Source organism: Oryzias latipes, chromosome 8 (assembly GCF_053564925.1).
Source record: "Oryzias latipes strain Hd-rR chromosome 8, Olatipes_Hd-rR_3.1".
Classification (NCBI taxonomy): domain Eukaryota; kingdom Metazoa; phylum Chordata; class Actinopteri; order Beloniformes; family Adrianichthyidae; genus Oryzias; species Oryzias latipes.
Genome location: NC_136244.1, coordinates 6914037 through 6940101, shown reverse-complemented (window position 1 = coordinate 6940101; position 26065 = coordinate 6914037). Strand labels below are relative to the sequence as shown.

At 39.2% G+C, this 26065-nt stretch overlaps 2 protein-coding genes across 8 annotated transcripts in view; one reads left to right on the top strand and one right to left on the bottom strand.

Moving 5' to 3' along the window:
* The window catches only part of LOC105354628 (ankyrin repeat and fibronectin type-III domain-containing protein 1), a 31748-nt gene extending 10313 nt beyond the window's left edge, over nucleotides 1-21435 (bottom strand). The window contains exons 1-6 of one of the 2 annotated variants that reach the window (XM_078951366.1): nucleotides 21286-21435; nucleotides 17395-17572; nucleotides 4941-5196; nucleotides 4638-4838; nucleotides 1067-1180; nucleotides 126-223 (exon numbers count right to left, since the gene is read on the bottom strand). In XM_078951366.1, the coding sequence (XP_078807492.1) occupies nucleotides 126-223; nucleotides 1067-1180; nucleotides 4638-4838; nucleotides 4941-5196; nucleotides 17395-17572; nucleotides 21286-21416 (978 nt within the window). In that variant the 5' untranslated portion in view covers nucleotides 21417-21435. Of the gene's footprint in view, nucleotides 1-125; nucleotides 224-1066; nucleotides 1181-4637; nucleotides 4839-4940; nucleotides 5197-17394; nucleotides 17573-20375; nucleotides 20528-21285 lie in introns of those variants that run through there. The other variant, XM_011478512.4, reaches the window with a different exon arrangement.
* Nucleotides 21436-22959: 1524 nt separating this feature from the next.
* mei1 (meiotic double-stranded break formation protein 1) overlaps nucleotides 22960-26065 on the top strand; it is a 67466-nt gene continuing 64360 nt past the window's right edge. For 3 of the 6 annotated variants that reach the window (XM_078951360.1, XM_023957964.2, XM_078951362.1), the window contains exons 1-4: nucleotides 22971-23473; nucleotides 23618-23741; nucleotides 24376-24426; nucleotides 25065-25138. In XM_078951360.1, the coding sequence (XP_078807486.1) occupies nucleotides 23294-23473; nucleotides 23618-23741; nucleotides 24376-24426; nucleotides 25065-25138 (429 nt within the window). In that variant the 5' untranslated portion in view covers nucleotides 22971-23293. Of the gene's footprint in view, nucleotides 23474-23617; nucleotides 23742-24375; nucleotides 24427-25064; nucleotides 25139-26065 lie in introns of all 6 variants that reach the window. The other 3 variants (XM_078951361.1, XM_023957961.2, XM_023957960.2) reach the window with 2 other exon arrangements.

The window sequence follows — 26065 nt, the reverse complement described above, 5'->3', positions numbered from 1 at the left end:
CATTGTTTTCATTAATAATTCATTTACTTAAGCAAAACTGTTCAAATGTTTTCTCTAATTTAAATTAATCTAACACAAATTTGTGTGTAAATCTGGCAACTGCATATGAGTGCTGCACGACTTACTGCTGTCAATCCCTTGATAATGTAAGAAGGATATTTAGTCTCTGTGATTTGGGCTGAGCCGAGGATGCGTTTGAAACAAGACGACGTGCTCCATTCCACTGTGAACAAAAACAACTCCAGTGAGAAATGTCTACCTTGCTCACTCAAAGCACCAATAACACTGACCTATCAATATTAATTTATCATGTGTATAAATAAAAATATTTTCTATTTTGTCTTACAGCCCCTTATTGGACTTCTTTGTCATTTTGGCATCACTTAAAGTTCCACTCCGATCATCTTTTGATCTTACAATCACGCCGTTCAAAATTTAAAATACCTGTGTCGTGTTTTAGGACATAGTTTCTGCAGAGTGGCAGGAGTTCATTAAAAATTTGCATCTAAATTGTGTGCGGCACTGATGTCACAGAGTAAGCCTGTCTTCCATTCCCATCATCTCTCTGTGTACACTCTCTCATGCTAGCTTACAGTCCCTTACATCCCCGTCCTAACTTTATGCTGCAACAAAAATGGCATTCATCCTGCTTACATCTTGGCTTAATATTGGTTCATCACAGACCTATGATGGACAGTGACTCCAACTAAGCATTTTTCAACTCATTATGTGAAGTTACTTGTTGACCAAACTAAGGTGAAACTGGCCTGGGAGAACAAGAATTGATCTGTTTTGGGTAAAGATGTAGATTTTCAATAAACGGGACTAAAGTTGCAATTGAGCTAGAAAAATAAAAGATTTGTCATTGATGTTCTATGTTTTTTGTTGTTAAAGAATTAATTTTAAAATATGTGCACAGCTGTTTGAGATTTGTCAATGAAGATTCCTTTTTCATTTTTGAGTATTAGTATTAAAAAATTTGAATACGATGTCCTTAAAGATCTTTTCAATAATTAATTAATACACAAAGTAAAAAAGTAATCTTTCTGATTTTTTCCCCTCTTACCTCTGTATTGAGTAATCAGTCCTGGGGTGTTTTCTTCTGGCTCCTTGATCATCACATATAGAGAGGATGTGCTGGTTACCAGTATAGACACTTGACTGGGGGGACTGGGAAGCTCTGGAATGATTCCGGAATAAAATGAAAACCAAATACGGACAGGGTAAATAATTCAAACTCTTAACTGTGCAGGATAATATTAATTCTGTACTAAATTATATATACAGGAGATGCAATGTGACAGATTTGTGCAGCATTCTATTCAAATAAAAACACAAGATCTACTCCCAATAGCCTAATTTTTAACTAAATGGAACAAACGTAAAGTAAAATTTGCGATTACTTAAAGAAATCAATCAATCTGACCAATATTCTTTTGAGAACATAGTTATTTTGGCTTCCAGCCCAACAACAGATGCTAATAAGTTTCCTGGCACTGTTCCTGGGAACTGTTCATCATCAGAGCTTTAACACAAACCCAAAGATCCAGTTTAGGGATCAAATGGAACTGTGTTCTGCCTCCCGAGTCTAGACAAAAGGAGCGGTGTAAGCTCAAGATTAACTGTGACCTGGAATTAAACCCTTCCCTTAAAGTCAAATACTTCACTATTTTACATTTCAAGCAGCTTTCTTTTTCTCAAGCGATGTGAAATAAAAGTATACTAAACTTCAAAACCACCACAGGAACACTTTAGGCCTTGTTGCCCTATCACTGTGAAGAAGAGCTGGCAGTATCTTAAAGAGAAATTAATTAAGGCCAAGGGAGAGACATTTAAGGAGAACAGAGGACGGAAAGCATCAAAGCTTCCCAAACATTTCCTTCTCTTAAATCTACCGGTATCAAGGTGTTAGCAGCTAAAGAGGGAACAGGGCATGGGAGGAATCAGGCAGGCTGACGACAAGGCAGTCTGTTGAATTTAGATGAGTCGAAGGAGCCTGCAAGGAGATTTACCTTAAAAAAAAGTTCAGACAAAAAAGGAGTAAAACTAAAATGTAAGCCTCAGTACTTGATCACGGCAGACTTGTCAGCAAAAAATGGATGGCTTTGTGGAAGAGAACTGGAGAAAATGTTCAACTACTTCAATCTCAGTTGGAAGTTTTCTTTTTAAAGCGTGCTATATTTATCGACTAATCATGTTACCCCTGGTTACTGACACAGCAATAAAAAAAATAGTCCTCTCGAATCGTGAGGCTCCAATACAGTTTGTCTAATATGCTCAGTCCTTACGGCTGAGCAGGAGTCTTCATTGGGATTCTTTTTCACCTTTTAATATAGACTGCGGTGTGCTTTTAGGGAAGAAGATTGAGTGAAGTCAGGTGCATGTTCAGACAGAAAAGCTGGTGAACATTAAAGATAATTCCCCCCACTGCAGTAAAAGCATCAAAAGGGCTTCAAAACTGTTACAACTCTTAAGTGTAATGTGGTGTATTTAATTTTGCAGGCCAACTTAAAAGTATTTTTGAAAACTTTTCATGCATTTATTGCCTCTTTCTGTCCTGGACTGCCTGAATTGAATTTTTTAAGAAAAACTTCTGATATCAAAGTGTGGCTCTGAAATTCTGTAGGCTAGAACATAAAGAATCAGCCTGTGCCACCCATTAACATAAGATAAGACATCTTATATATTTCATAAAAACATCCAGGATGGTTTAGTTGTGGACTGGCCGCATTTTAAAGAAATATTATTCACCAGAAAAAATCTTGTTTTAATAGGAGTTCAGTTGAAAATGTCACTAAAGCAGGAAGTGATGTAAAAGACTGAACAGAAAATAACAATTCCACCTAAAAATGGCAAAAACGCATGACTTAACTTTGCCATTTTGCATCTCACATCTCTGAATTCTCTTAAAGAAAACCACGATCAAACAATATGGAAGCATTTCTGCAGCATAATTAAAAATAAAAGTCAAAACCAGAAATGCTTTTTCATTTTCAGTATGAAGCTGCATTTTTTTCACTCAAAATTAAAATGAAAAAGCAATCCACCAAAATGCTTTTTCCTTTTCTACTTGCTTATTCCGTCACTTAATTAAAATGATAATTGAAATGGTATTTGACATGTCATTTTCAAAAAGTCTCTGGTAAATGTGTAGCAAAATTCATTTAGAAATGTCTAATTTGACAATTAAAACAGATCAACAGAAATGCTTTTTAATTTTCAAAATGAAGCTGCATAATGACTCAAAATCAAAATGAAAAATCAATACTTCAAAATGCTTTTTCATTTTTTACTTAAAAACTGCTTATTCTGTGTCATAATTAAAATGAAAGTGCAAAGAGGGGACTGAATTTTAATTTTCACATCCACCCTGCAAAAACGGTCGCATAATCCAATTTGATTTAGCATTTCCAGAGGGGAGGCGGGGCGATGACGTCAGTGCTATCTCCGTGTGTCCGGCTGCTAAGAGACACATGCTAGGAGCAGTGCGGCCAGGCTTGTAGCCTTGTGTTAGCGGCAGAGGAGAGGGCTTGCAGGGTGGATGTGAAAATTAAGATGCAATCCACTTTTTGCATTTTCGCATATCTGTGTAATGAACTGCAGTAGGAGGTTTATGATTTGGGATTCTTTTTTAGCCACCTTACAAACCGGGCAATCAAACAGGACTTTCTCTGTTTATTAAAGCATGTAAGGAGGCCTTTTTTCTATTCAACAAATAAAACTTGGAAAAGTAGGAAACTGACCTTTTCATCACAAATAAAAAGCCTAAAATGGAAAAAGTGAACAAGCAAAGAATCAAAAAGGATTTAAAGCTGAGGGGAGACATTAGGAGAGCCTGGCATCAAGCTGCTGCCAGGCTCTCCTAAAGTCAAAATACAGTTTGCATTTAACTGTATTTTATCCTGCTTTGAGTTTCTTACTTTGACTAAATAACTCAATCAATAGTGGTGCGGTTAATTAGGTTTTCTTCTTCCAATTCTCTTTACACCAACAAATCAAAGTCTTCTTGACTTTATTGATAATCATTATATTTAATAAATCTGAGTGAACTATTTACATTACTACAAAAAATTCTAATTAGGATTAAAAGTATTTACAGTTTCAAGAAAATGGCATCATTTTCTCTCGTCTTTGTTAATTTTTCTTCATTTTCTAATCAATGTATTACTTAATATTTGAAACAGGTTTGATATATCTGTGTTTTATACATTTTTTTACTGTGGTATTCAATTATTTTAATGCTTAAAATAAACAAATCAATCAAATCCAAATTAGAGTTGCTGTTAAAAAAACAGCAGAAAAGTCATCCACCCACACAATCCCTTTTGGAGTCATGGGGCTGCTACAGCATATCCCAGTTATTGTTGGGTGAAGGTTAGGCACAACCAGAACGTGTCGCCAGTCCACCGTCTACGGCGAATTCAGAGACAACAATTCTTATGCAGTTTTATGGTGGATGGCACACCCAGCGCCTGGAGAAAACCCACACATGCACGGGGTCTAACATGCAAACTCCACACAGAAAGGTCCCAGCTGGGGTTTAAACCAGGGCCTTCTCGCCATGAAGCGAGACTGCCAACCACTACTCCACTGTGCATCCCATCAAAATTCTGAATCTGTGACCCACAACGACCTACCTGTGTTGCGGAAGTTCTCTCTCATCCGGCAGTACAGCTGCAGCCTGAGTTTCCACAGGCAGATCTGTCTCTGAGCATCAGCTTGAGCCTGCGGTCCTGCCCCTGCTTTCTTCACCAGCTCTGCCTTCCACTCTTCAACTCGGTTACTGGCCAGTACCACCAGTGTGTCTAGCTTGAGCCCCCACTCCACTGGCCGGCTCACTGACAGGAAACATGCAAAAAACAGACATTTCTATCTATTTTATAGATGCTGCTTTGAAAAGCAAATGAATTTGATTATTTTTGATGTCGCACAGGACTCACAAACAGGATTATGTCTGGCTCCTGCTCTAGTCAGCACATGGAGCAAAGGAGAGTTGTGGGTAAGAGCAGCCACGTCCAGAGGTACCAGACCTTGTTCGCTCACTCTGTTCACCTCTTTCTCTTTCTCCCATTCCTTTTCTCTCCTCTCCCCTTTCTCCCACAAGCTGCCTCCTCCTCCACAGGTGTGGTCTCTAGACAAAAGGCTCTGCACAGACAAAGTGTCCTCATTTTCCACCGCCTCCCACAGGGTCTTGTACTGATGGGAATAAGGAAAAAAGGCGAACAAGAGTGTTAACATCCCAATGAGGGTTTACATGTTGAAACTTTTTTCATTACAGGAGAGAAGGAAATAAACCAGCGTAGAACAGGACAGAAATAACAAACGCAGAAAAAAGCACTCCAAACAAAATGCATTCATACCAAAACTTGAGGGAACCAACGATTAAGAAAGTAATGAACTTTTCTTTTAACAAATACAGATATTTTTTAAAATATTTTTTCCACAGTGTGTTGAAACTAAATACAACTCCATGTAACCCTTGAAAGGCAGAGCTAACTCTAAAACACAGGATCCCGGCTTGTCACAGGAACTTATACTTTAATAAATACACGTAAACTTTAGAGAAACTTTGGAGAAAAATAAACTCAAACATGACAAAACAGTGGAACAAGGAAACAAAAAAGGTGACAACTGACATTGAAAAACTGACAACCCTGCACTCCACTAACTACCTACAAGAGAAACAGCTGAGGGTAAATAGGAAATAAAACCAGGTAAGACTAAAGTAGCCAAGAGGGGGTCAGCCAGGGTCTCATTGTCCCAAGCTCGGATAAAAACAGAGGTTATGTCAGTAAGGGCATATGATGTACAGTTGTGGACAAAATTGTTGATACCCCTCAGTTAAAGAAAGAAAGTCCACAATGCTCACTGAAATGACTTGAAACGTTCAAAAGTAACAATAAATTAAAATTTATTGAAAATTAAGTAATCAAAATCAGCCATTACTTTTGAGTTTTTGATTAAAAGAATTATTTTAAAAAACAAACTAATGAAATAGGGCTGGACATAAAATACTGAGAACTAATTTCCCAGGGGGTCATGATGAACTCAGGTATGTCCTTTAATTGACATCACAGCTATTTTCAAACCCATAATCAGTCAGTCTGCCTGTTTTAAGGGAGACAAAGTCACGTTGCTGTTTGGTGAAAAGGTGTGTACCACACTGAACATGGACAACAGAAAACGAAGGAGAGAATTGTCCCAGGATAGTAGAAACAAAATTATAGACAAACATCAGAAAGGTAAAGACTATAAAACCACCTCTAAGCAGCTTGAAGTTCCTGTGACAACAGTGGCACATATTATTCAGAAGTTTGAGACCCACGGGACAGTAGCCAACCTCCCTGGACGTGGCTGGAAGAGGAAAATTGATGACAAATTGAGGAGACGGATAGTTGGAACTGTATCCAAAGAGCCCAGAACAACCTCCAAAGACATTAAAGGTGAACTCCTAGATCAAGGTACATCAGTTTCAGATCGCACCATTCGTTGTTGTTTGAGCCAGAGTGGACTTCATGGGAGACGACCAAAGAGGACACCACTGTTGAAAGGAAATCATGAAAAAGCCAGACTGAAATTTGCAAAAATGCATGTTGACAAGCCACAAAGCTTCTGGGAAAATGTCCTTTGGACAGATGAGACAAAATTGGAGCTTTTTGGTGAGGCACATCAGTTCTATGTTGGTAGACTCAAAAATGAAGCATCCAACCAAAAGAACACTGTCCCTACTGTGAAACATGGAGGAGGCTCAGTTCTGTTTTGGGGCTGCTTTGCTGCATCTAGCTCAGGGTGTCTTGAAGTTGTGCAAGGTAAAATGAAATCTCAAGATTATCAAGGCATTCTGGATAGAAATGTGCTGCCTAGTGTCAGAAAGCTTGGTCTAAGTCGCAGGTCATGGGTCTTCCAACAGGACAACAATCCAAAACACACAGCCAAAAAACCCCAAGAACGGCTAAGAGAAAAGCGTTGGACTATTCTGAAGTGGCCTTCTCTGAGCCCAGATCTGAATCCCATTGAACATCTTTGGAAGGAGCAGAAACATGCCATTTGGAGAAGACACCTGTCAAACCTGAGACAACTGCAGCAGTTTGCTCATGAGGAGTGGGCCAAAATACCTGTGGACAGGTGCAGAATGCTCATTGACAAATACAGAAACCATTTAATTGCAGTTATTGCCTCAAAAGGTTGTGCAACAAAATATTAAGTTATGGGTCCAATCATTTTTGTCCAGCCTGTTTCATTAGTTTGTTTTTTTAAATAATTATTTTAATCAAAAACTCAAAAGTAATGGCGGATTTTGATTACTTAATTTTCAATACATTTTAATTTATTGTTACTTTTGAATGTTTCAAGTCATTTCAGAGAGCATTGTGGACTTTCTTTCTTTAACTGAGTGTTTCCAGACAGCATAGGATGGTGGTATGAAGGATGACTGGTAATGAAGAAAATTAAGAAAGTCCAAAGGCAACAAAGAGGACAAACTGGTGGAAGCTGAAAAAGGAAGAAAGTTTCATGACTTTTAATAAGCAGTTGAAACAGACTCTGGGTGGTCAGGAGGTACTCCCAGATAATACCTGCTACTTCTTGCCTTGGTGGGAAAAATATACACGATCAATGTGTTTTCTAAATGTATATCCAAACTGGGCATTCACCAGATCCCATCATACAAGAAAACCAGACAAGAAGGAACAAGAGCAGAAAGGGAACAGTGTTGCAATTCCTTATATCTCAGGCCTGTCTGTAAAACTAAAAAGGATTTTCAGACAACATAACATCCCAGTTCATCTCAAACCAGTTAATACTCTCAGACAAAAACTGGTTCATCCAAAGGACAAAATTCCTAGCTACAGAGTAATGTTGTGTGCTTTATCCACTGCAAAGAGAACTGCAATGAACAGTTTATAGACAAGCGGCTTTACCAACATCGCAGAGCCAACCCAAGTGGACCTGAGTCTGCAGTGCACTTCTACCTGAAGGCCACAAACCACTCGTTTGAGGACAGTGAAGTCCAAATTTTAGCCAGAGAGAAAGGATGGTTGGACCGAGGAGTGAAAGAAGCCATCTTGGTCAAGAAGGATAAACCTTCTCTTAATAAGAATGGTGGTCTCAGGTTTATTCTTCCATCCATCTACGGCAGTGTTCTGAAACCCAAACGAACCAAACCAGTTCCACCTGGGTCGTTAACAGGTGAAAGAGAAAACAAGTTTGGGGAGGGAGTCACTGGCTCCCCAACCCCCAACTGAGGACAAAGGACTCTTAACGACGCGAAACCATGTAGGCTAAGTTTGACAATACCATCCAGTTTCAGGTCTGACTCCTCCCTATGAGTGCATATATACCAGCTCTTTTACCAGCTAATTCAGAATTGACAAAGCCTCTAGGATAAGAGGTGAAACATCTTCTGACTTTAAAAACGAACTCCAGATGACTGCCCCTAAACATACTACTATGTTGTCTGCAGTCTCGTTTATTACTGGGCAGTATATAATATTCTGAGAAGATTTCTGTACTGGAGAGCACAGGTGAAGCCTCGCGTGCACCTCGAGAGCGGTCCGCTGCAGAAGAATCAACACAACACCCCCAACACACTTGTGTGCTCTCCTTGCTCCTACACACGCAGCGCCTGACACACATACACGGGGTCATTCTCCAACACCTATATAGTTAGTTCAGTAGTTAGTTGTTACTGTTATTTCTTAATAAAGAATAATGCGTTGTAATTGTGGAACACAGTACATAACAGCAATGCCCAGTGGCTGATCGCTCCGAGAAAAGAACATAGGAACCTAACCTCTCTGAACAGAATCCAGTAACCATTACAGTGGCAGACATCCAAGAAAGAGTCTCAGTTATGAAGAACTGGACAGCACCGGGTCCTGACATGATACATGTCTACTGGCTAAAGAAACTCACCGCACTCCACGAGCGCCTGGCAGCACAAATAAACCAGCTGCTAAAAGATGGGACTCACCCTGAATGGCTTAACGTAAGGGTGAACGATCCTGATCCAGAAGGATCCCTCAAAGGGTGCATTCCCATCTAACTACCGGCTAATAACCTGTCTCTCCACAACATGGGAGCTCATGTCAGGCATCATTGCAACAAAGATAAATAGGCACATGGATCAGTTCATGAGCAACACACAGAGGGGCATTGGTAGAGTCTCCAGAGGAGCCAAACACCAACTCCTGGTTGACAGAACAGTTGCTCAAGACTGCAGGTCACAACACACCAACCTGACACACACAGCCTGGATTGATTACAAGAAAGCCTATGACTCAATGCCACAAACGTGGATCACTGAATGCTTGGAGCTGTACAACATCAACAGGACTCTAAGAGCCTTCATAGGAAACTCGATGAAGCTGTGGAAAACCACCCTTGAAGCCAATGGGAAGCCACTTGCACAAGTGTCCATCAAATGTGGGATATACCAAGGTAATGCTCTGTCCCCACTGTTGTTCTGGATAGGTTTGAACCCCCTCTGCCAAATAATCAACAAGACTGGCTATGGATACCGACTCAGAAATGGGGCCAACATCAGTCAACTCCTCTTCATGGATGACATCAAGCTATATGCTACGAGCGAGCGTGATATTGACTCCCTGATCCACACCACCAGGATCTACAGTACTGACATTGAGATGTCATTCGGGCTCAAGACATGTAGCCGGATGGTGACAAAGAGAGGCAAGGTAGTCCACAAAGGAGGGATCTCACTCCCAGAAGGAACAATAGCAGACATTGAGGACAGTTACAAGTACCTTGGAATTCCGCAGGCAAATGGCAACCTCAAACAGGCAACAAGGAAAGCTGCAACAGCTAAATACCTCCAACGAGTAAGGCAAGTCCTGAGAAGCAAGCTCAATGACAAGAACAAGAACCGGGCAATAAACAGCTACGCACTGCCAGTTATCAGATGCCGTGAAGGAATAATAAGATGGCCAAAGGAAGAGATACAGACCACGGATGTTAAGACATGAAAGCTCCTCATTATGCATGGAGGGTTCCATTCCAAATCCAGCACCCTGAGACTGTATGCTAACCGCAAGGAAGGAGGCTGAGGACTAGTGAGTGTGGAAGCCACTATCCTGGATGAAACATCCAAGATGCGTGAAAACATAAAGCTCAAGGCCCCAACTGACAGGGTGCTCAGTAAATGTCTCAGGCAATGGAGAGCAGAGGAAGCAGTGGTGGAGAACAGATCCTCATGGGAGGACAAACCCCTGCATGGGATGTACCACTGGACCATAACTGAAGTGGCTGATGTCAAGAAGTCCTACCAATGCCTAGACAGGGCTGGCCTACAGGACAGCACTGAAGCACTCATCCTGGCAGATCAGAAACAAGCCCTGAGTACCAGAGCCATAGAGGCTCAGATGTACCACACCAGACAAGACCCAAGGTGTAGGCTGTGTAAAGAGGAGCCTAAAACAATCCAGCACATAGCTGCAGGGTGTAAGATGCTGGCAGAGGAAGCATGCATGGAGGGCCACAATCAAGTGGCTGGAATTAGGAGTGTGATGATAACCGCATCACCGCGGTGATGACTCATCACCGCACGTCCCCGCATGTCCCCCCACATCCCCCTTTATTTTCTTTTTTTGAAAGTTCTGCATATGGTGCGTGATTTGAACTATAATAAACACATTCATCTTTGCTAATAATTTACTTTTTCTGCGAGTCCTGTGTTCAAACTTCAAGGGCTTCTGGGGGAATTTCCATTGTATTTATTTCCATTACAAGCTGCGTGCGTTCTTGAGTGCACGACGCGGCTGCCCGCTGGAGGATTTTGTGTTGGGGGTGGGGGTCCCAAGAGTCCCAAGACTCCTGACACTGCGACTCTTTTGCTTCATCACCACAGTGATCCAAATCCCACACCGTCACAGCTCTACTCCAGAGCGGTTTAATAAAGAATCCATCACCGTTCTTCTGGGGAAAGATTTTTAAGACATGTTGTCTCAAAAGTAGCTCACATGCCAAAAAAGTGTGGGCACCCCTGGAGTAAAGGATGCAGAAGAAAGGGTTAGATCAGGGGTGTCAAACTCATTTTCACTGAGGGCCACATCAGCATAGCGGCTGTCCTCAAAGGGCCAGATATAACTTATACGTGTAACTAAATGCAACGAAAGATAAACGTAACTACTCCTTAATGTTAAATAACTCATTTATTTATTTATAACTTTTTAATGTGACAATTACAGTTGCATAGAAACATATGTTTGCTTGTTACTTTAGCATAAATCCTTTTACATTTGATTCTGTCAGGTTAGGTTATATGGACAGTGTTTAAGTCCTAATGTATAGTTGCCCAATCCGATGTTTCAAGTCCGATTCCCCCTAGATATGAATAAATACACACCAACTTTTATATTTTATTTGAAGAAATTAAAAACTGTTATGCTCTCGCGGGCCGCATTAAATGACATGGCGGGCCACATTTGGCCCCCGGGCCTTTAGTTTGACACATGTGGGTTAGATGGAGTAAGTTCATTAGATGATTTGAATTGGCGATCCCTGAAGGGAAAAGCCAAACGGAAAGGAAGAGGGTAAGACTGTGACTTGAGGAGAACAAAACTAGAACATGACTGGAACCAAAGAAATCATCTCAAATCATAGAAAACCTAACTAATGGGCATTTTAAAAGAATGTTCACAAAATAATTTTTATATAGCTGTGCAAAAATTGGTGTCATGATTGAGATTGATAAAAAAGTCGATTTCAACAACTGACTTTAGATTTGCAGAAGGCAAACCTAATTTAATCTAATTTATGGAAGTCAGTCAAAGTGCTTACACTTCACACTTTAAGAAAAGATCACATTATTCCAGTGGTATTAAGTGGTTTGGTCAAAACAATATAAGGACACATTGCAGAAGTGCCCTTTTAAACAGTATGTTTACACCTCTCTATCTGCATTTGAGACTGTTGTTTTCTACAATCTCTGCCTCTTTTCAAATTTGCATCAAAGCGTTTTTAGGGACCTTGAGGTCGGGAAACATTAATTTGGGTGTCATAATGGGGGAGGAAGTTGGCTCCACGCATCTTTGATGTCATTTTATTTTCTTTGAAAAACAGAACGACACATTAAAATCCACATTTAAAAAAAAGCTGCTGTATTTTTCTGTAGGGATTTTTTTTCTGTCAACTCATTTCAATTCAATGCTACTTTACAGTGAGTCAACATGGACCTTGAAGAAGTCTGAAACGATTTTCAAAAGGGTTAAGAACTGAAAGTAGACACAAAATAGTCTTGCTTTTGTGTCCTTCATAGCATTTGAGATATTTCTTGTTGGTCATTTTTGCAGAGTCCAGCCTAGAGAGGGAAAGGTCTTATTTGTGATTGGTTAAGTCTTTCAATTGATAGCATCCTGCAAACTCCTAATTCAGGGTCAGTTTTCTGCTTTAAACTAAGTCCTACAATTATATAGACTAAAAACATTTATTAGCATTCCACGTGTATGTATATTTTAATCATTTTTGTAAGCTAATAAGTTAAAGTTAATACTTTTTGGCTAAGAAATGACTTTTAAAACACATCTTATTATAAAACTGCCTCTAAGTTTTGTTAAATCAGTTGAGGCTTTCAAAACATGCCTGAAAACCTTTTAGTTCAGCTGTCTTTTATTTAAAAGTGGTGTTTTAAACTAGCAAGATTCTAAGTTTATTTTATCATTAAAATTTTACAAATCTAACGTCTCTATTTTACATTTGATCACTTTGCACATCTTGAGATAAGCTACAGTATATGATGGCTGTGCTGCTTTAGCCTTTCTTGGCCAACACAGACAATAAAAACCTGAAATGTAAAAAGTGAAAAACGAAAATGACAGTGAGCTATTTAACATTACTTTAAAAATATCAACACAATCCAAATTTGTCCATGGTTTTCTGAACATGAAAAAGCAAAACTGTCCCACAGCATATGCTTCCACCACCATGTTTTTCTGAAGAATCGGTTCCTTTAGGTTAATGTTTCAGTCCTTCATTTAGAAAAAACAAGCACAACTTCAGGCTAATACAGCCCATGTTTGCTCTCCTTAACCCTTGTGCTATCCTATGGGGTCCAGATGACCCGATCCTACATTGACGTGTTCTCCCTACCATGACAAAAGTAGATAAAGGTAAAGAGGATTTCATGTAATCCATGGACACCAGTGAAGATCACAAATCATTGAAGAAAAAAGGTTCAGCGCACTTTCTTATGGGGTCCAGATGACCCCACTCCCAATGTTGAAGTGCCTTGGATAGCACCAAGGGTTACACCAAGTCCAAAAACGCAAGTTCAGGAATAATTTTGTAGACAAGCTTAAATTCTCTTTGGATGACTATTCCTTTTTCTAAAGTTTGGAAATCTTCTGACCATTTTATTTATTTATGCAGAATTTTTCTGATTATACTTTGTAATGATAAAAAACAGCAACACTGGTACAAATGACAAAGTATTTTAAAGTGCTATTCACTTCTCAGTATATCCTTTATCTAATTTCTTATTAGTAATTATTTTTGTTGCATTTGGTATGACTTTGTACCAGGAATTTTAGAGCAGTGTCTCAATAGCCACGGTTACATGGGCAAAATATCTTGATTGGATCAATGGTCTGATTAAAATTCAACCGTGCACATGGGATTAGAAAACCTTTTTCCGATTAGAACAAACGTTCACATGGTCACACTTTTGGTCGGAATAAATCATTTAGGCACGCGCAGTAGTGTTTAAAATACCGGAAGGGAAATGAGTCCCACAGTAAACAAACCTTGCTCTTATATACATCTATGCAGCAGCTCGGTAATATACGAGACGATCTTCCAAACGTGCTTTTATTAATGTTATGAATATTATGTAGCGCCTGTTCGCTCATCATTTTATTTTTAATCTGTGTGGTCAGTGCTTTTTTTGTGGAAAAAGAACGGAGCACCCAGGAGAGGCTAACATGCGTTAACAACATTAGCCTTGTTTGATGAACACAAAATCCCTGCGTGAAATTCGTGGAATAACATCAGTCTTTATTTTGTTGAGACACGACTGGAAACACAAATCCATGTGATTGTTTGAACAGTTTCTAAGGACTGAGCGAGATTCTGCTTTGAAAAGCTCACACACCGCACCAAAGCCGCTGTGTGAGCTGGAAGTCCGAGCTCTGCTCAGACACATGGTTCTCCTGAGTGCGGCAGCCGTTAACCCAGAGCAGTAGGACGGATCGCAGTCCCAATTCTTCCACACGTGACAAAACAACAAAACGCACACGTAACAAAGCATCCTCCTAACTTCCCCTCAAACACAAAGCTATTAATCCGGCTGCTCTGCTCAGAGACACAGTTTGCTCGGTCCACCGGCACCTGAGCCAGGACCGCGCAAGGGTCCAGACGTCACGGGGCATGAAGCGCTCCTCCCCCGCAACCCCCTCGTGAGGGGTGTAAGAGTAGGGAGAGGCGAGGAGCCAGCGGGGCGAGAGCGGAGCGGTGCTTCGCACCGGGCCTCCGCAGAGGAGTGGGTTGGTACTGTTTGAGCTCCAAAGCTTTCTCTGGAGCAAAAGACCGTCTATGCGTGACGTAAAACCAGAGCAGTAGTGACACACGATCGGAATGAACTGTTTACATGAACAACGATCGGATCAACAATCAGCATAACCCACCTCTCTCGATCGGACAGAAATTTTGATCCGAACGAGTCTGATCGGGGCAGAGTATTCCGAACGGCATGTTTACATTACGCATTGTTCTTCCAATCAGGCGTTCTTTCCGATTACTTTTGCCCATGTAAACGCAGCTACTGCCGGCTTATGTGACCTCAGCCTCACTTCTTTAAGTCTATTAAAGTTGTTGAACTGCTCATAGATTTTTTCCATCCATCCATTCATTTTCTGCACCCCCTTATTCCTGTTCAGGCTCACAGAGTTCCTGGAGCTTACCAGCTACTGTGAGATCAAGGCAGGTACATCCTGGACAGTTCACCAGTCCACAGCAGAACCACACAGAGGAGAACTCCTTTAGATTTTATTTTTGCAAAAACATTCCAGTGCTCCATACAGTACAGACCAAACGTTTCGTTACACCTTCTCATTCAAAGAGTTTTCTTTATTTTCACCACCATGAAAATTGTAGATTCAAACTGAAGGCTTGAGCTTCAAGAGGTAGTCACCTGAAATGTTTTTCACTTCACAGGTGTTCCCTGTCAGGTTTAATAAGTGTGATGGAGTTGGGACCATCAGTTGTGTTGTGCAGAAGTCAGGTGGATACACAGCTGATAGTCCTACTGAATAAACTGTTAGAATTTGGATTATGGCAAGAAAAAAGCAGCTAAGGACAGAAAAACGAGTGGTCCAAAAATTGGGAAAACTTTGAGTGTTCTTAAGTGCAATCACAAAAACCATCAATCAAGCGCAACAAAGAAACTGGCTCACAGCTCAGATTAGAGAGCAGGTCAATGGCACACAGAGTTCTAGCAGCAAACACATCTCTACAACAACTGTTAAAAGGAGACCGTGTGAATCAGGCCTTCATGGTAGAATATCTGCTAAGAAACCATTGCTAAAGAAAGACAACAAGCAGAAGAGACTTGTTTGGGCTAAAGAACACAAAGAATGGACATTAGACCAGTGGAAATCTGTGCCTTGGTCTGATGAGTCCAAATTGGAGATTTTTGGTTCCAACCACTCTGTCTTTGTGCGAAGCAGAAAAGGTGAACGGATGGACTCTACATGCCTGGTCCCCACCGTGAAGCATGGAGGAGGAGGTGTGATGGTGTGGGGGTGCTTTGCTGGTGACACTGATGGGGATTTATTCTAAATTGAAGGCATACTGAACCAGGATGGCTACCACAGCATCTTGCAGCGGCATGCTATTCCATCCGGTTTGCGTTTAGTTAGACCATCATTTATTTTTCAACAGGACACTGACCTCAAACACACCTCCAGGCTGTGTAAGGGCTATTTGACCAAGAAGGAGAGTGATGGGGTGCTGTGCCAGATGACCTGGCCTCCACAGTCACCGGACCTGAACCCAATCGAGATGGTTTGGGGTGAGCTGGACCGCAGAGTGAAGACAAAAGGGCCAACAAGTGCTAAGCATCTCTGGGAACTCCTTCAAGACTGTTGGAAGACCATTTCAGGTGACTACCTATTGAAGCTCATCAAGAAAATGCCAAGAGTGTGCAAAGCAGTAATCAAAGCAAAAGGTGGCTACTTTGAAAAACCTAGAATATGACATATTTTCAGTTGTTTCACACTTTTTTGTTCTTTCTCTTTCGGCTTTTCCCATCAGGGGTCGCCACAGCGAATCATCCTTTTCCACCTCACTCTGTCATGGGCATCTTCTACCCTAACATTAGCCAACTTCATGTCGTCTGTTAAGACATCCATATATCTCCTCTTTGGCCGTCCTCTTGCCCTCCGGCCAGGCAGCTCCATCTCCAACATCCTTCTACCAATATATCCACTATCCCTCCTCTGAACATGTCCAAACCATCTCAGTCTGGCTTCTCTGACTTTGTCGCTAACACAGGCAACATGAGCCGTCCCTCTGATGTACTCGTTCCTTATCCTGTCTAACCTGGTCACTCCTAAGGAGAACCTCAACATCTTCATCTCCGCTACCTCCATCTCAGCCTCTTGTCTCTGTCTCACTGCTACCGTCTCTAACCCATAGAGCAGAGCTGGTCTCACCACTGTCTTGTACACCTTTCCTTTGAGTCTTGCTGGCACTCTTCTGTCACACAACACTCCTGACACTTTCCTCCACCCGCTCCAACCTGCCTGCACTCGCCTCTTCACCTCTTTTCCACACTCCCCATCACACTGAACTGTTGACCCCAAGTACTTAAACTCCTGCACCTTCTTCACCTCAGCCCCCTGTAACCTAACGCTTCCACCTTGATCCCTCTCGTTCAGACACATGTATTTTGTTGTTAACTTTTTTGTTATGTGTATAATTCCACGTGTTAATTCATACTTTTGGTGCCTTCAGTGTGAATCTACAATTTTCATAGTCATGAAAATAAAGAAAACTCTTTGAACGAGAAGGTGTGTCCAAACCTTTGGTCTGTACTGTAAGTGTAATGATTTTTTAAAAAAAATCTTTTTAAAGCTTTTTGGTGCTAGTGAATTTGTCCAAAAAGACTACTTTCATTGTATTGTTGTTGCTGTTGGTGAACCCACCCAATGATTCATGAGACTGAAATGTTACCATTAATGTCCTTCGTGGTTACTTTTCACCCAAAATATTCAAAACAGTTGTCAAATGGCATCAGCTATCGGTAGGTGGTGCATCAGCATGAAAAAGGTGAAGTCAAAAGTAAAAGTAGTTCCTGAGAAGTAGTGAAGTACAAGAAGGTTTGAAGTAAGATGTAAATGCCAGGCCAGAGCTTCACCTAAAAATAACATCAAAACATCCTACTGTTTCTGCAGGCTTGCTGGGGCGTTTGGGTACATCCACCTCCTCGGAAACTGCCGATTCTCCTCCTCTCAGTCTGACTGAAAGGTTTCTGTAGATACGTTTGGGCGAGACGGGTCCCAGAGAGCGCCGGCGCTGAGGTGGGTTCCTCATGGACATGACAAGAGATGAGGGGAGAGGTCTGAGGAGACACCGGGAGTATATGTTAACTAGAAGAAGAAGAGAAAAGCATCTTCAAATTGATCCAACGTGATAGAAAATTAGAATCTTAAATAGCGAAGAAAGAAAAACGGAAATTAGAGTGTGATTGGATGCCTGGCTGAGATACATAAAGAGAGAATATTTTTTCTGCTCTGAAGACAATTTTCTTTCAACTTGAAGGATGAACAAGATTGAGGGTCATTATGTGCTTGGATAGAAGGAAGGAAAACTATTAATGCTGTTCCTTGAAGTACTTACTTTCAGTCCCTTCTCTTTTCTCTATTGTTCTTCTAAAAGACATGGATTTTTTTTTCTTTTTGTTGAACTTCGTGGAGTTCAAAAAGCTATCGATCCATCCATTTAATTAAAGATCGGCAAAATTAATGACGAGGCAGGATTCCTTCTTTGTATATCTTCTGCTTGTGGACAAAAATGATTCAACAATACAGTAATGATAACGAATGACTTCATCTGCAGCCTCTTTTGCCTTTTTAGCAACACAGTCAGCCACTTTGTGCCTGAAAATCCACATTAGAGCATTTCCAAAATGAACTTGGGAAAGCTGCTCTGCCTCATCAGTCAGCAAATTTCTTCCCTTTGTCAGTCTGTCTCCCTAACTTCTTTTTTGTCTTTCTTTGTTTTGTCTTACTAAATCAATATTACTGCAAGAGTTCAGATAAGAAGAGCATTTTTTATGTAAGAGCAGGACAATTACACTCAGCCTTTTCACATAACTGAAAGCTTCCTATGTCTGAGTCTCTTTCTATTTCCCATTAAACTAAGTCTTGAACTGCTAAAAAGCGACCTGTCCTGGTGAGAAAGCAAATACTCCCCAGGTGCATGAGGGGTTGAAGGCAGAAATAGAGGCCTCAGTGTGACCACATTAACGCTCAGTTTGACCCACAAGACTGCAGAGTACCTGCACACTGTCTTCGCATGCATCCTGATGCATGAGGGTAAAGCCATTGTTTTTGGTTCACATTTCCCCTAATTGTTTAGCACAGCCAGAAAAACCTCTAGAAAGTGCTGGTGAAACAATCCAACAGGAGATAAGCCAATGTTTGCTGTCTGACATAAGAGAAGGTAAACAGGTGTTTGGAAACTTCGCTAAGCCTCCAATCAAGAGAGTATACGAAACATATGTATAAAGAGACACACCACCTATTTGCTGTGGTTTTCATCTGCATCTGAGGTTGTGGGTGTGTTTTTTTCTAAACCTCGGTACAGTTTGACGCGTTCAGAGCTGCATATATTTTGCAAACAGCCTTTCCGCTTCGTCTGTCTTCTAAATGCCGTGGCCCTCAGTCAGCATTACGTGGAAACAGCTGATGACTAATACCGCCGGTCCCCCAGGAAGTTATGCAGCACTGTTGCTTGATAGAAAGACCACAGACAGATGCCTATCACCTTCCTAGGTCACAATGTCTGCTTGTTACCTGAATTCTTTATTTTAGTTGTGGTGAGTGTCGTATTATTTGGCCCACATTACAGCAATGAATTTATTCATGTATTTTTTTTAATTAAAAATAAAAACCAATAAATGTTGTAAATCAAAAGTTAAACTTTGATTTTTAACTCATTTTCTGGGTAATATTCTTTATATTTTTGTGATATTCTCTGCACGTACAGACAGAGTTTGTTAAAAGACAGACTATGCAGCTGACTCTCAGCAAGTCTATTCGAGGTAAGACCCAACTGGTTTAAACCTGGCTCAAAACCTTGCTGGGAAAGACACACATGACACACCACTTTTTCCCAAATCAAAAACATGACAATTGTCGGGGAAAAAAAACATCAACACAAAGAATTATATAATAATATTTAATATTCATTTAAAAAAATATATAAAAATATGGTATGTAAGCTAAAGTGAACATTGAACTGAAAAGGAAGGCCAAAGGGTACAGTTTGGAATAGCTTTGCAATTTGGGATTTTTTTTTTAATCACGAAAATTTACATTTATTTATTCTTCAATTCAAGGCACCGCTTTGTTGAAAATATTCTAGGCAGATTTCATTTTGCATCATCAATCTCACAAAATCTTCATCACTCAAATGGAACAAAACAAACCCCAAAAGATGACTTTAAAGGTTCCTAAAATAAAACCTAACCTAGAATTGTTTCTAACATTTTTAAGACCAAATTGAGCAATCATCAGGATCAAAATCTTTGTCTAATGGCTTTTTGGTTTCAGCAATTTGAAAACCAGCATCAACTGGTTCCATCCTTTCTGCTTTCCCCATTGCTATTTTATGCAGACATGTATAAGCAACCATATGACACATTATTTATCAGAATGAATAATCAATGTGGTCCTAGGTTCCTTTTTTGACATTGCAGATGATTGTCTAACTTATTTTTGGAGGGAGCTTTTTTTTTTTTAAGTCTGACACTTCTGATTCTGGTACACAAGTCAGTTGGCTCTACTTGCTTAAAAAAAAACCGTACATGAGGCTCATAAAAACAGTTTTTTCAATGCTTTTAGCATCCGAAGTTATTTAAAAATTCTTATTTGTTCAAAAAAACGTTTACTGCATTTATTTCTCGAGTTAAAGACATAAATCAACATATCAACTACAAAGATATGTTACATTTTACAACACCTCAGCCTACAAAAGATGCATTTGTGGGAAATGGAAACAACTAAACTTAAAGAAAAACAACTGACAGTGATGAAATAAGTAGTAGAGAAAAAGCTTTTGACATAAGGAAGAGTGCATTCGCTAAAAATGAGTTGTAATAAACATTTTTTAAATTTAAATTCTGAGTAATCATCTCTTACCAAGTGTCGATTGTCGATTTTTTTTTACTTCACTTGGCCTATCGTCCACTGTTAGGCATAACCGACTTTTATTGACTCGGTAAAATCCGTCGCGCTGGCATTAGAAACTTCTCAGCTTTGGCGACGAAGAGCACCTGAACGCATCACCACAGCAGCGAGACGCAGAGAAAAAAAACACACTCAAACGCGCGCGCACAGACACACGCACGTTTACAAACACGCACGAGCCTTTCAGTTCTGCCCATTTCCTCGAACAAAGACAAAGCCGGGGAAAAAAACCCGCAAACCTAAAGTAGAACTGTGATATAGATCGAAAAAGCTAAGTGTGAGGAGACTTGAGTTGGTAAACAATAGAAATGTATCAGGAATTGGGCTGTCGAAGTCTTTAATGACTCGTAAAAATAGGATGTTTAAGGTCACGTGACTGCTGTACGTACTAGTTTAGATGACCTCACACACATGAATAACATGTGATTTTGCACAAACAGTGTGGAAACTATGGATTTAGATGATTACTGCAGGAAGGTGATTTGCTCAACAATTAGACGGAACAAACGCGGAAGAAAACGTGGGTGTTATACGTGGGGGGTCAGTGGGGGACAGAGGAAGTGACTAAAAAAAGTGAAACTAAAAGCCCACCACAGTATGCACCAAGTTTCCATTTTAAGTTTGACGCTGAAACTTATCACTGCATCTCACCTACTGTCCAGACATGCATGGAAAAAAACAGCCAATTTCTCACTTTCTTGAATCCGCCTTCTCTATATTTTCCTTATATCTCCACAAAGTCCCAATAAGCCACATTCAACCTGGAATTTGCTTGCAAGCCTACAATAAATTTAACATATATTAGTCACCAACAAACAATGAGTGATGAGTTCACTGCAGGAGCTCACACCGTCTCACTTACCTTGTTATGCAGAAACACACACCTGGGAGGGAGAGCTCTGCCGGTGTTCTGATGCAGTCTATGGAGATACAGACATACAGAGAGAATAAATTGATGTTTGTCAAAGATGATAGTCGCCCCCACATCACCATCGCAGTCCTGCTTCAACCCCACAGGTGTTGTCGTCATGGTGATCACCTGATAGTGGCCTTCACAACTTACTGACACTTCAAAGAAGACCCATACATCCCATTACTAGACAGAGCGTGTAAAGCACTGTCATTCAATTGGTAAAAATCTGAAGGTCAAAGTATTTTAAAGATACTTGAAAGTACAGTTTTCCTAAAAATTCAAGATGAATGACCAGTAGGTTGTGTTTACAAGACAAAACTGAAGCATTTTGGCACATAATGCATTTCTGTGTGGTAACTGAACAATTTCAGATGCATAGTATCATTGCTGTAATGTATGCAGCAGAATTGCACCAAATCCTGTACCTTAGTTTAATTACTTTGCACCCAAATTGACAATATTAACAAGAATAAAACTTAATAGATTAAGTTTTAACTTATTTTTTTAAGATTGTTTTTCAAAAAGATCATATATGTTGTTGTTAATGGTTTAAAATACAAGTAATTTTCTCATGGAAACAAACACTTCAAGAACAAGGTTTTAGTGCACTCATTTAAATTTTAATTGTTTTAAATATATGGTAAATACTTATCTCTAGCTGTGAACTTAATGGCGTTCTTTTTAGAAACAATACTCTTGTCTTGAATTCCACAAGATGGACAGAAAAGTGGACAACCACTGAGCATAAACTGGGTGAAAAGATAAAAGAGGTTAAAAAATTATAATTAAAAACAACAACATAGAAATTACATACTAGGGACAATCTGGACAAAATGCTTGACTAGACATTAAACTCTATTTACAAATGTCAACCCAAGCATTTCCAGCAAAATGTTCCAACGATCAATACCCCCATAGCGTAGAAGGCACTTTATATTCAGTCACTTTATATCTAGTCATTTGTTAAAGCTGCACCAGCAACTGCAGCATTGACTAGCACTGGAATTATTTGCTTCTTTTTAACTCTATCCTCCATTTCATCCTCAATGTTAGATGGTAAAATATTATCTGCTTTCTACAAAAGCAGATATTTTGTCACAATAATGCTACTGAAATGTAGTTTATAAGTTTTCTCAGTATCCAAAAAATAAAGAAAAAGAAATTAAATTTAATATGGGTGAATGTTTTTTTCTGTGACTTAGTTGTCGAGATAACGGTTTTGTTTTTTAATAGAAAAAACAGTGTTAAGCAAATTATATTTTTTCATCTAAAAGTTGTGCACTTGAAAAGTTATTTTAAAAAAGTTTCTGAAAAGAAAAGAACAAAGGGTAAATTAAGACAACGATTTTTAAAATGTATTTCTTGAATAAAGTGAAGCCCATACTCGGTTTAATTTGAATATATTTTTTTATAACAGTAAATATCTAAAACAAACATACAACATAATTTACAGGTTTGATTACTTTTATCTCAACAATAAACAAAAAATACAATTTCTTTGAACAGTGCTTATGTTTTTAGTGTGTTACTGTTTTTATAATTATGCTTTCTTTTTAAGTATTACTTTTAAAAATTTCTTTCATTTAAAATTTAACTGGGTCGCATTTAATTGGCCATTATACTGTTGCTGAATTGTGTTGTAGTGTCAATAAAGTTTTGAATTTTGACATTCGCGCTAAAAGGACTTCAACTTCCTAGCTCAATTGTGAACGGTAATCGCCTTTTTTAAATGTTTTTTTCTCTCAAGATATTTCCTTTTTTACTACTGTAAATTTTTAAAACTTACCCTCTTAAAGTCAAAGTATGGCCAAATGTTTGGCTGCTGTTATTTTTGTTAACATTACTTAGTTGTGCCATGTATGTGACAGTGATGATGCTAGTTTGCTCACGATCATTCAATTTATCTGCTAGCTACATTTGTTGAGGCAGTTTTTACTAATAAACCAAGCCACATATCATGCATTATTCAGCTTCAGTTGATGAAATGACAACATCACAAGGTGGGGACGTTGTTCTTGAGAACGTCCACTTCCGCCATTGTCCGAAATGGAGTGTTCAGCTCCAGCTTAGTGAGGGAGCTGAGCTGCTGTTCTGTGTTGCCTGTATGGTTGAAATGATGGAAGCTGAAGACATTTCGGTAAGTATAACTCTGTTTTTTCCCCTCAACCTTCAAGGTTATGACCATGAACAGTATTGTTCCTCAGAAAGGATTGATTGATGCTGCTAATGGAAATCTTTTTGTACAATTTTGTCTTTTACGGTTTCTTATTTTGTGATGCAGTCAGTGAGAAAGTCATTTGCGTTGTCGACTGTAAGCGGCATTCTTAAAAGTTCCCCTGGAGCCCTCAGAGAGCTTCTCTTACAAGACCACAGGGTTACTCTACAGCTAATAGCTACACTTTTAGGTAAGAAAATTAAAAGTAAACAAAACATACAAATGGAAAAAATTAGGAATTACTTAACTGAAAGTTTTCATCTTATAAAAAAATGTCTTTCTTGATTGAACTGTATTGTTAAATTGAACAGACTTGTTTAATATTCTGTACAAAGATGAATGTTTAGCAGCTCTGTTCACCAGTAGATATTTGAACATCTTAATGGCATTAATTTGTCTGCATAGCCTCCCTGTAATGGATCACCTCTTTGCAGTTCCATTATTATGCTAGATTATGATTACAGTTTGTTTCTCTGAGCAATGTTGATGGCTTCTTTATATAATGCATACACAGTAAAAAACAGGCATATCAACAAAACCTTGTTGTAATAGAATAGTAAAATAGATGAAGCTCATTGTGCTCTGGTGTTCTTATACCCCACTTTTTATTTTTCCATTCCTTTCTGCTTGTGTTGATGTTACAGATGCAATTGCATTCACAGCAGTGGAACAATCTCCAATTTATCTTTCTTCCTTTTTAACTGGGGGGAGAGGTTGTTCTTTTATTAACTGGAAAACACACTCAAATTTTCATTTGTTTGGGGATATTTACATGTTATGAAGTTTGGAAATTTTTGCTTTAATGATGATTTTCCTTTGCCTAGGGATGCTTCAAACTGTGGAGAACCCTATTACATTGGAGAAGACTGATCAAGGTTGAGTGAAGTCTTTGTGGTTTAGATTCTGTTTGAGTGTTTGTGTGCTCACATTCATATGCAAACACAATCATTTAAGATATTCATGCAGAACTTGTACTTACATATTCAGACTATCCTTGATATTTTGTAAAAACACACTAATAGAGACGTTTTTTTGCAATGAGGGTAACTTGTGACTACCATTTCATTTGACTCTTTATTTATTTAGTAAAGATGTTTTTTAAAAGCCTTTTTTTGTCTTTATTGCCAAGAGTTTATTCAAAACTGTACAAGTGTTTAGTGATATTGCAGATTTTTCTTCATGTAAATATTGATTTTCTACAACTCAGATATCCAAAGCGGATGGTTATAAATGTATAGTTAAACAAATGATTACTTAAAACAACTAAGGCAGTGTCAAAATATGACACAAATATTAACACTTGTGTCAATCTTTCAGTGAAGTAGAAAAAAATACTGATACATATGCATACCTTTATCAACAGAGGAATTATTTTTAGGTACTATTATGTCTTTTAAACACTAAACTGTATATTTTATGCAGAAAAATCCCATTCCTGTAACGTCTATTGGACAGACGCTTACCCTTGTTTATTTCTTTTTTGTGTACTTTTGTCCTATTTGTGTATTTTTAGTGCTGGTCCAGCTGCTTGCAGAGTTCAAGAATGACCTCTCATTTCACTTTGTTTTGGATGAGATTCAAAAACTGGTGAGGCAAATGTAACAGCATATATATTAAGATACACTTGTCCCGCTAATGTGGGCCGGCAGGCACAGGAACAAACTGAGCAATATATCATGAAGGTTTTAACAGTATTTGCTTCCTCAACATCCGATCCTCAAACTGCTCTTTAGTAAAGACATGGCGCTCCTGTCGACCTCCTGCTGTTGTGCCACTCGAGGGGGATGAAAGTCGAGTAGTATCATCATGCAGCAAAGGAAAAATAGTTTAGATGACTTCATTAAACAGTTACAGAAAACATAATTTTACCACAATGTTTGTATTTGTGTTAAATGAATTGAATTAAATGTCCTCTTCTTTACCTAGTTTGTGAATGTGATACTCAGAGATAATCTGATGCTTTTATAATAATATTTACTTGTCATTAACGTAATAGATCTGTGGCCAAAACAGACTATAAACTATTTCCATACATATTTAAAAGGTAAATGTTCTTTGAGGTTGCAGCAATTAAATTTGATAGTTTTTCATTTAGAATTTTGCAAACTAGCTAAAAGTTGTTCACCTTTAAGCTTATCCCTTTAGGGGTCGCCACAGCAAAGATTCAGCTTGTGCTGATTTGCACAGGTGGTTTAGTGGGACACGTGTGTCAGAGTTTTACGCTGGATACCCTTCCTGACACAACCCTGTATTTAACCGGGCTGGGGACCGGCACGGGGAGACGCAGACTGGCCCCCTGTGGGTACATAGTTAGGCAGTAGTGTGAAGGGTCTTGCCTATAAGGGCCCACACTGGAGTAAGCTGAAGTGATCATTTTAAACAATGAAAATTATTTTTTGTCAGACTGTAACTCTCGTTAAAAATGGTAAATTAAAAGCTCTACTACATGGAAAATTTTACTGAATTAAAAAGATATACATTTTATTTTTCTTGAAGTTGCCAGAATAATTTAGT